The sequence below is a fragment of the Falco naumanni genome, chromosome 17 (assembly GCF_017639655.2).
Source record: "Falco naumanni isolate bFalNau1 chromosome 17, bFalNau1.pat, whole genome shotgun sequence".
Lineage (NCBI taxonomy): Eukaryota > Metazoa > Chordata > Aves > Falconiformes > Falconidae > Falco > Falco naumanni.
Window position 1 is genome coordinate 3,951,711 of NC_054070.1, and position 9,147 is coordinate 3,960,857.

General features: G+C 55.4%; 1 protein-coding gene across 1 annotated transcript; it reads left to right on the forward strand.

Moving 5' to 3' along the window:
• Positions 1–380: 380 nt before the first annotated feature.
• On the forward strand, positions 381–6,160 carry LOC121098707 (green-sensitive opsin). The gene is made up of 5 exons (XM_040616988.1): positions 381–973; positions 2,808–2,976; positions 4,520–4,685; positions 4,802–5,041; positions 5,242–6,160. Exons 1-5 carry the CDS (start codon positions 613–615, stop codon positions 5,371–5,373), a joined length of 1,068 nt encoding a protein of 355 aa, XP_040472922.1. The 5' UTR covers positions 381–612; the 3' UTR covers positions 5,374–6,160.
• Positions 6,161–9,147: the final 2,987 nt, after the last annotated feature.

Below are 9,147 nucleotides of genomic sequence, written 5' to 3' on the forward strand. Positions count from 1 at the left end.
CACCCCAAAGGCTTTGACCCACGGTGGACACAAGCACTGACCCGTTTCCCCATCAATCGCCCAAAGCAGTGGCTTCCCAAGTCACCGCTGCTCCTCCTACCTTTGCCCCTCTTCCAAAGGGCTCCCCACCCCATCCCTTCCTCCTCCCAACTCTTTAAACAATATTAAACACTTAATGGCAATTAATACGCTTTAATGCAGGTTTTGGGGCCAACTGGCTGCTTAGAGGGTGCTTAAACCATCAACCCTTCTCAATCCCGTTGCCCTTGTCATACAAAGTTAGCCGAGCCCCTAATCCAGCCTCCCCCCGCACTCCCTCGACGAGGCCGAAGGGTATAAAACCTCCCTGGCACGCGGGCACCGCCAGCCCTCGACACGGAGCAGGGGTAGCGCACCACCTCCTGTCCCCTTGGGATTTACCATTCTTAATTTATTTTTTGGATTGGGGGGTGGGAATTTTTCCACATTGGGGGGCGGGGGCTTTCCTTTTTTTTTATTTATTTATTTGGTTTTTTTTTTAATTTGGGGTTAAAGCAAAACTCATTACGAAACCAAAGCATTTGATTTTTAACAAACTTTTAAAAGCAAAGCAACTGCCGTAACCTCGGCAGGATGAACGGGACGGAAGGTATCAATTTTTATGTGCCTATGTCCAACAAGACAGGGGTGGTGCGAAGCCCCTTTGAGTACCCCCAGTACTACCTAGCCGAGCCCTGGAAATACCGCATCGTGTGTTGCTACATCTTCTTCCTCATCTCCACGGGTTTGCCCATCAACCTCCTCACCCTCCTGGTCACCTTCAAACACAAGAAGCTCCGGCAGCCACTCAACTACATCTTGGTCAACTTGGCTGTGGCTGACCTCTTCATGGCTTGTTTTGGCTTCACCGTCACCTTCTACACTGCCTGGAACGGCTACTTCATCTTCGGCCCCATTGGCTGTGCCGTGGAGGGCTTCTTCGCCACGCTGGGAGGTAAGGGCTGCAGGGTGGGAGCTTGGGCCGTGCTTCTTCAAGGCTCTGGGAGCCCAGTTCCTTCCCTTCATCATGCCAGCAGGACAACTGCGATGCGCAGAGCATCTCACCCATCTCGCACACTGCTGCCGCGTCTCGGCTCGTTGCATGGGGCAGAGCTTGCCATGCAAGGTGCTGCTTCCCTGCCGCTTAAAGACAGGGATAAACCCAGAAATTTATGCAAGCTGGGTCTCGATACCAAGAAGCATCCATCTCATGGCTGGCTGGGCTGCTGCAAGGAACTGAACCCCCAGGGAGAGATCCTTGTTTGCAGGATCAGAACTGGGGTCATCCGGCCGCACTGGTCAGCGTGCGTCCAGGGGGTCTCACGCCAAGGTTGCGGGGCTATCAGAGACCTGCCGGGGATGACCACATCGTGTCCCTGAATTAAGGTCAAACATCTTTGCCAAAAGGCTTCCCTTTTTGGGAAAAGGTGAAGCATTGAGAGGGGTTTAGAGGGGGAAGAGATATCCCCCGGGAGAGAGACCACTCAGGAGAGGGACCCCATAGAAGAGGTACAGGCGTGGAGAGGATGAGTTCAAGATAAGGAGAAGCTTCCCTAGGGGCAAAGGGAAGACGCAGCAGCTCCTAAGGAGAAGAGAAGAGCAGCAGCATGGAGGGGAAGGAGGATTCAGGGTTGCACAGAGCTGGGGTAACCAGGCCCGCGCTTTGCAGCAATTTCTCAGCTCTGTCCCAGTTGCACCTGATTTGGGTGCCCTTGGGAGCTTCCTTATTTCATTTCTCAGGGACACGGGAGCCGCTAACGCTTCACCCTGCAGAAAGCCCCCATGCGAAACAGGGAAAATTCACTTTGCACCCCATGCCCACGCAGCCAGCCGGGCCCACACGACACCTCGTGATGGATCTGACAACTGTTAAACCTTGTAGAGATCCATAACCACCACAAGAACGTCCCTATTTTTCCCCTTAAATGGGGCAATTTCCTGCAATGACGCTGATCTGGGGGAAAATAAAAAAGAAAAAAAAATAATTCTGCCAAGGAAAAGGAGAGCTAAACGTCCTGATCCAAGCCAAGGACCAAGGAAGGGCTTGGTCTTGGGGTCTTGAAGATCATATGAGACTGCACCATTTCTGCTTGAGTGAGCCGGTGGGCTTTCAGGCAGCATTATTTGCCCTTCCAATGTTTGTATCTAGTAAAGAACAAGGAGGCTCCTGTTTGCAGGGAAGAAAGTTTGATGGGAAGCAGTCACCGTGCGAGCAGCGGGTCTCCAGCGAATCCTAGCACAGGGTGTAGTTATCAGCAGATTATCACAGCTGGGGGCATTAGCAGGCTTACAGCACCGACTAAACGCTCCCAATCCCCTGAAGTTTAATTATCCCTTATAAATACATGTGCACGCATGCCCACCCACACTGCCTCCCCCACACGCCTCCCCCTGGATCCAGCACTGGCGGAAGACTCATGAAATACACATTTAAAAGCATCAACAGGTTTGGACGCATCTGGCATCTTTGTCGGAAATTGTGCTTCCTCGCGCCGAGGTGGAATTCACCCCCCTTGATTTTTAAATTATTTACAAAAACCCGTGATGCTCCCCTCCTCCATCACCAGCATCCCACTGCGGCACAGACACTCCCCTCAGCTCCCAGACCTTTTGCACATTCCAGCCGGGAGATTTTCAGTTATTGAGTAGGATGCTGGTTATCCCTCACCGATCCCCATCTCCTCAGCTCCCTCTGCTCTTCGCTGCAACCACGAGACCACGAAGGGAAGACCAAACCCAGAGGAGCTCTTACCGCCACCATACGCTCTCTTTTTCTCTCCCTCCCTCAGGCCAAGTTGCCCTGTGGTCCCTGGTTGTCTTGGCGATCGAGCGCTACATCGTGGTCTGCAAGCCCATGGGGAACTTTCGCTTCTCTGCAAGCCATGCCATGATGGGCATCGCTTTTACCTGGGTAATGGCCTTCTCCTGTGCCGCTCCACCCCTCTTTGGCTGGTCCAGGTGAGTCCAAGGATGCTCAGCGGCAGCCCCAGCTGCTGGGCAAGCACCCCGGTGGGACAGGACATGAAATTCCCCCAGGCTCCACCTGAGAGGGGCAATGGGGCAAGTCAGAACAGGAATGGGACCTCAGCTGTCAGTCTTGGTGTCCCCTAACCACAGGCAGCCAGAGGCTCAGCACCTCCAGCTGCAGTTGCCCTTCGTGCTCCCTGTACATTCTGCTGAGAAAGAGACACTTCGATGGGCACAACTTGTCTCACCCATGCTGCAAAGAGCCCATCTCTCTCTGCAGACCATAAAGAGCATTTGGACAACCAGACCAGCAGCCAAGGCTGCTCAGGGGAGGTGAAACGCCGTGCTGATGTGCTTCCACCCCAGCATCGCTCCAGGGAGCCCTGCAGCACCTTTCCCAGCACAGCCCCACTCTCCCCGTGAGCCTGTCTGTCCTGCTTCTGGCACCACAGCACATTTCAGCTCCCCCCCGGCAAACGCGTGGCTCAGGCACAGCAACCCCTCAGTCCCTGTCCCTACTCCAGCCCCATAACCCCTGAGGAGCACCGTGCAGCCACACGCTGCCACTTACCTCTGTGTGGGGCGAGGGGCAGAGCCTGAGGGATGAGAGAGAGCGAAGACTCGGGATTTGGGGGTGAAACAGAGGCAACGCTGGCTGTTTGAGCCACACGCTGCTCACTAGGCTCCAGCGAGTGTGTCCTCCAGGCAGCTGAAGCCCACGTCTGGCTCTCGCGTGCACCCACATCCCCAGCCAGGAGCTGATGCAGCAGCCAAAGGCCACCCGGAGCATAAGGGAGGAGCTGAGGAGATGGAGGTGATCTCACTAATGCTGCAGCTCCAGCCCCTCCTGACACCCCCCTGCAGAGCTGCCCTGTGGGGTTATAGCAAGGCCCTACCAGCCCTTCGAGCACATTCTGGAGGTGGCCTGGGGGCAGCAAAGTCCCTTCAGTGTCCACCTGCAATGAGGCATAGCCAGATGGTCCCTCTCCAGCCTTGAGCTGGGATCCCTGCCCAGGCAGCCGGTCCTTGGCTCCGAAGCAGACCTGCGCTGCATCCCTTGGAGCCAGGGCCCCTCCAAACCCAGGCTGCGCATCCCTCCACCCTGTGCAGCAGCAGGGACAAAGCCCTCAAGAACTTGGACCCACCAAGCTGGCAACTCATCCCCGCTCGGCATCCCTCCATCGGCAGAGGGAGAGCAGGTGGCTCCTGGCAGGCAAGTGCTCAGCCACGTAGGAAGGAAATAAATAGCCCGTTCCCCGTGGGAGGGAGAGAGCATCACAACAAACTGATGCTACGTGCCCAAGGGCAACACGTCGGCACGGCTCGTGCTGGCCCCAAAGGAGCCGTGAGCGGCAGAGCCAGCGAGGCTGGGTGCACGGGGCACAGGGGAGAGCCCAGGGACAAGCTCACCCAAAACACACATGCTGCTCTTCAAGCATCCCCCATCCCTAAGAAATTCGGTCCCCAGGTTGAGCCCCTCCTGTTGCCCCCCCGGGAAGGTCCTGCTGAAGATCCTAACCTTTCTCACTGGCAGATACATGCCGGAGGGGATGCAGTGTTCCTGCGGCCCCGACTACTACACCCACAACCCCGATTACCACAACGAGTCCTACGTCCTCTACATGTTTGTCATCCACTTCATCATCCCGGTCATCGTCATTTTCTTCTCCTACGGGCGCCTCATTTGCAAAGTCCGAGAGGTAACTTTGGGAGGGGATGAATGGGGACCGACCGGGTGGGCAGCTTGGGCAGGAAAGGGGAGGTGGTCCAAGGGTGGAAAGCTGCGGGGTGCCCCTCACCACCCCCCTGTTTGCAGGCAGCTGCCCAGCAGCAGGAATCAGCCACGACACAGAAGGCCGAGAAGGAGGTGACACGGATGGTGATCCTCATGGTGCTGGGGTTTATGCTGGCCTGGACACCCTACGCCGTGGTGGCATTCTGGATCTTCACCAACAAGGGAGCAGACTTCACCGCCACGCTCATGTCAGTGCCTGCCTTCTTCTCCAAGAGCTCCTCTCTCTACAACCCCATCATCTACGTCCTCATGAACAAACAGGTGAGATGCCCCGTGTTGCGCAGGGTGAGCCTCTCCCTTGGCTCCCCAGCACATCTGGGGTCACTGCAGGCACCTTGCTGTCTCCCAGAAGAGGATGAATCTCAGCCTGGAGGGGAGCAGCAAGCTCAGGGCCGTTGGGGTCTCAGCACATCCCTGCTGGCCCCTGATGCCATTGTTCTCCATTTCTCTCCCCTCTTCAGTTCCGTAATTGCATGATCACCACAATCTGCTGTGGCAAGAACCCCTTTGGGGATGAAGACGTCTCCTCCACCGTATCCCAGAGCAAGACCGAGGTCTCCTCCATCTCCTCCAGCCAAGTATCACCTGCATAGACCATGGACAGTTTGAACTGGGGTATCCTCCTGAGCTCGGGGACCGAGACAGACACCCACACACCTACAGTCTCATTCCACACAGTCACTCCCTTGCGCACCAACACCTCCCCAGCACGAGAAGTTAGCTGTGCACATACTGCAGTAGCTTCCCCACCACGCACAGGGCCCCAGGCATGTTGCTGGGACATCCCCGCGCCCACTGGTGTGGACACGGCACACTGAGCCCTTCCACACTGACGCAGCCCCTTGCAGGGGACCCCAGGTCCATCCCCCAGCTCCCAGGAGCTGGTCAGATTTTGGGGACTGTCCCTACCCACCCCAAGCACCAGCAAACCCCCCTGCTTTGTTCACATCATGTTAAAACTTCAGTGGCCAGTCGAAAACCCCAAACTGCAATATTTTCCTCCCCGCTGCCCTGAAACGCGCTCCCTGCTAGCATCCCCTTTCCCTGGCGCTCAAGGGAGTGTTGCAGAAGCATTCGGTCCTCGTTTGGAAAAAAACTAAGCATCCTGACAAAGCACCATTGCAAAAAGCCCAGAAGCAGGAACCCGTGGCTGGAGTGGTCCCGGCTGCCCCTCGCCAGTGCCCGAGCCTGGGGCTCGCCGGAGCTGCGCACCCCAGTGCCGGCACAGCCGATGGAAATCAATACCCGTAGTCTTTATAAATCAATATAACAAATGGAGCTGTGAGCGGGCTTCGCTTCAAGCCTGACTCCCTGTATCCCCAAGACAACACTGTAGATATATTTTTTTGTCTTGGAACCTGTAAATATTTGCTCACATACTTTGAAGTCTCTATTTTTCTCAGCCCTTTCCTTTCTCCTCCTCCTCCCTACTCCAAGGCAGAGAAACTGTCTTTCACGTCTGCTCCTGCCAGCTGGACACGTACGGCCAACCTTGGAGGGTGGGACTGGTACCCGAGCGCTTTCCTGTACATATTTTATAAATAAATAATACCGTGTCAGCACAAGGACTTCTACAGTCAAGAAGCAGGCATTAAAAAATAAGAAATAAACAGAAGCAGCAGAGAAAAAAAAATACAGACGCTCAGTCCTTGTCCTTTGTCTTGGGCTGCGCTGACAAGGTGCTGGTGTCCAGCTGAGCCAACTCGATGCTGCTGTCGGAGGCACAAGCCCAAAGCTGTCCCCAAAGCCATGGGAAGGGGGATACGTGCATTAAACCAGCCTGGATCACAGAGGGGAGTGCAGTGACAATCCCCAGCAAGGTGACAGCCCCATTAGCCGGAGCACCGAAGGGTTTTAGAGGCAAACTGAGACACAGACAGGGCACAGGGCAGCCGGTGTCACCGCTTGTACCACGGCCCTTGCTGCCCAGCCTACCCCCAGCCATCATTTTTTTTGTCCTTCAATATTTAAGTATCCCCCACGTAGCCTTAAATAAAGATTCAGCAGAGAGCTTTTTGCAGAGTTCAAGTTCCCCTCCCCGCGAGGCCCTTTGAGTCAGCATCGTTAAGGAATTGGCAGAGTCAGGGAAAAATTGTTCCCTGTGTCAGTGAATTTGTTACCGAGCTGGCTGGAGAGCGACCCCGAGCGCATTCCCTGGGATCTCGCCCCGCCACCCTCCCCGCTCAGCCCATGCCCCCTGTCAGGCATTTTTCCTCCTTTTTTGGTCCAAAGCAACCAAAAATGGTGGGAAACCCAAGGCTCATCCCGGGATGGAAACGCAGGAATAGAAACCACCTTTCCCCGAACCATCCTGGGGAGGGGGGCAGGATGCTGCCCCCAGCCCCAGCTCTCCAGGCACCCTCCTGCCTCTGCACCCACCAAGACTGCACCCGCATCCATCCAAACCCTGGGGTCCTGGCTGGGGTCACCACAGGAGCAGGTCTCAGCACCACTCCTGCACCAGCGGCTGCACTGAATAATTCATGGCCCACTCCCCGGTCTGGTCTCGGGAGCCTCCTTTTCCTCGCCTACAAAGCAACAAGGCCATTTCCTTTTGTTCTTTGGAGCGAGGGAGAAGCAGAGGAGCGGAGGCACCGGGGCGCTTTTATAGCGAGTGATTGAACGCACCACGCGCCAAGGAGCCCTCCTCGGCATCGCTTATCTCACCCCCTAGACTTTGGAGTGCAATAAATTACGGGAACACAACCCTCCATAACCACACGTCCCAATCCGAGCGCGGTGCCTGGCTGTGTAATCCCACACACTTTTTTTTTTTTTTTTTCCGCTTTTTTTTTTAAATGCTGCAGTTATAGTTGAGGGCTGCTCGCCTTTTGTTGCCGTGCAGCGCTGCTGGGAGAATTCACAACGATGCAGCAGACCCTGGAGGGAGATAACACCCCGTGACCCCTAACAGGGAGCTCCGGCAAGCTGAGGACCACCTCGGGGCTTTGCAGCTGAATTTCCCACGGGTGTGAGAGGGATCGAGCTGAGCACCCCGGCCCCACGGTGCTGCGGCACGCTGGGCAGCCGCAGATACTGGCAGCAGCGCCAGCAGCGATGCCTTCTGGCCACCCCACTCGTGCTCGCTGCTGCGCCAGATGTGTCACTGCTCATGACACCGTGGCAGATGAGCAAAATCATCTGTTTGCAAAGCCAGTGGAGGTTACGGGCACCTGGCTTGCCCCTGCAGCCCCGGGGATGTTTTGCAAAGGGAATTGTCTCCAGCAGAATAGTTTTACCTCCTTGATGCGTCTACCCCGCTGCAAGAAGCCCTCTCCAGGTGGATGCTGCCTGGACAGGCTGCGTGGTCCTGAGCGTGGCTGCTGATGCTCTTGGAGGTGCAGCTCCAAGTCATCCACGATGCAAAGGAGAAGCTGCTTTATTTGGAGTAGAGGCTGCAGGTGGGAATAAGATAAACCCACCCCAAGAGAGCAACTCCCTGCTTCTGCCTTCAGCCCCTCTCCACCCCTCAGAGGGGGTCCCGCAGCAGCAGCTCACCAATCCTTGAAAAAATCCCTACAAAAAATTAAAGCATCCAAGTTGCAGCACTTGGTTTCTCCAAAACCATAGGGGAGGAGTGCAGCAACCAGGCAACCTGCAGCCAAAAGCTAAAACCTCACCCAGCCCTCACTGATCCAACCTTTCTCTAGCAGAAACATCTCCTTGAAGGGTTTTTCTTCTTTGTCATGTCCCCCCCCCTTGTTTTAAACACTGGTTTTTGGAGATATGAAGTCATAATTTTCTTGCAACTGCCTGCCAGGCCATGCTCCCCTCATTTTTCAAATCCAGGGGCTTTTAAAGATGTTCTTTATCGATCCAACACTTATTTATATGCGAACAATAGGAGAAGATGGTTAGTTCAGTTATTAAATTTAGAGCGCTGACAAAAGCAATCAGAAGATATATCACTTAATAGGAGATTAAGAGGGAAGCAGCAGGAGCCCAGATTCCTGACCCAGTGTTTCAGATTGTTTTATACACGTGTACCTAGGCATTTATCACTAACTGATTTTGCAACAGCTCATCTAATCTCAGTTCCAAAGGCTTTTGTGCGGGCTGCAAAGGGGATTATCCTGTCCAGGGGCATCTCCCAGCAGAGGGAAGCCCAGGGCTGGGGGCTGCAGCCAAACTGGGGAGTACGATGGGCAAGGGAAGAGCTTGAGCTGGGTCTCCCCATCCTCAACGAGGCAGAGCCTGGGCACCAGCTGCTTGCCACCCCTGGTGTGAGGAAGGCATGCCCAGCCTCTTCCTCAGCTCAGCCTGCAGTGTCTGCATGGCCCAGGTCCCTGCGGCAAGCTGAGGGGCTGCGCAGGATTCGACCTGTCCCCATCCCAGAAAGCCAGTGCCACATGTGTCGCTCCTCACCC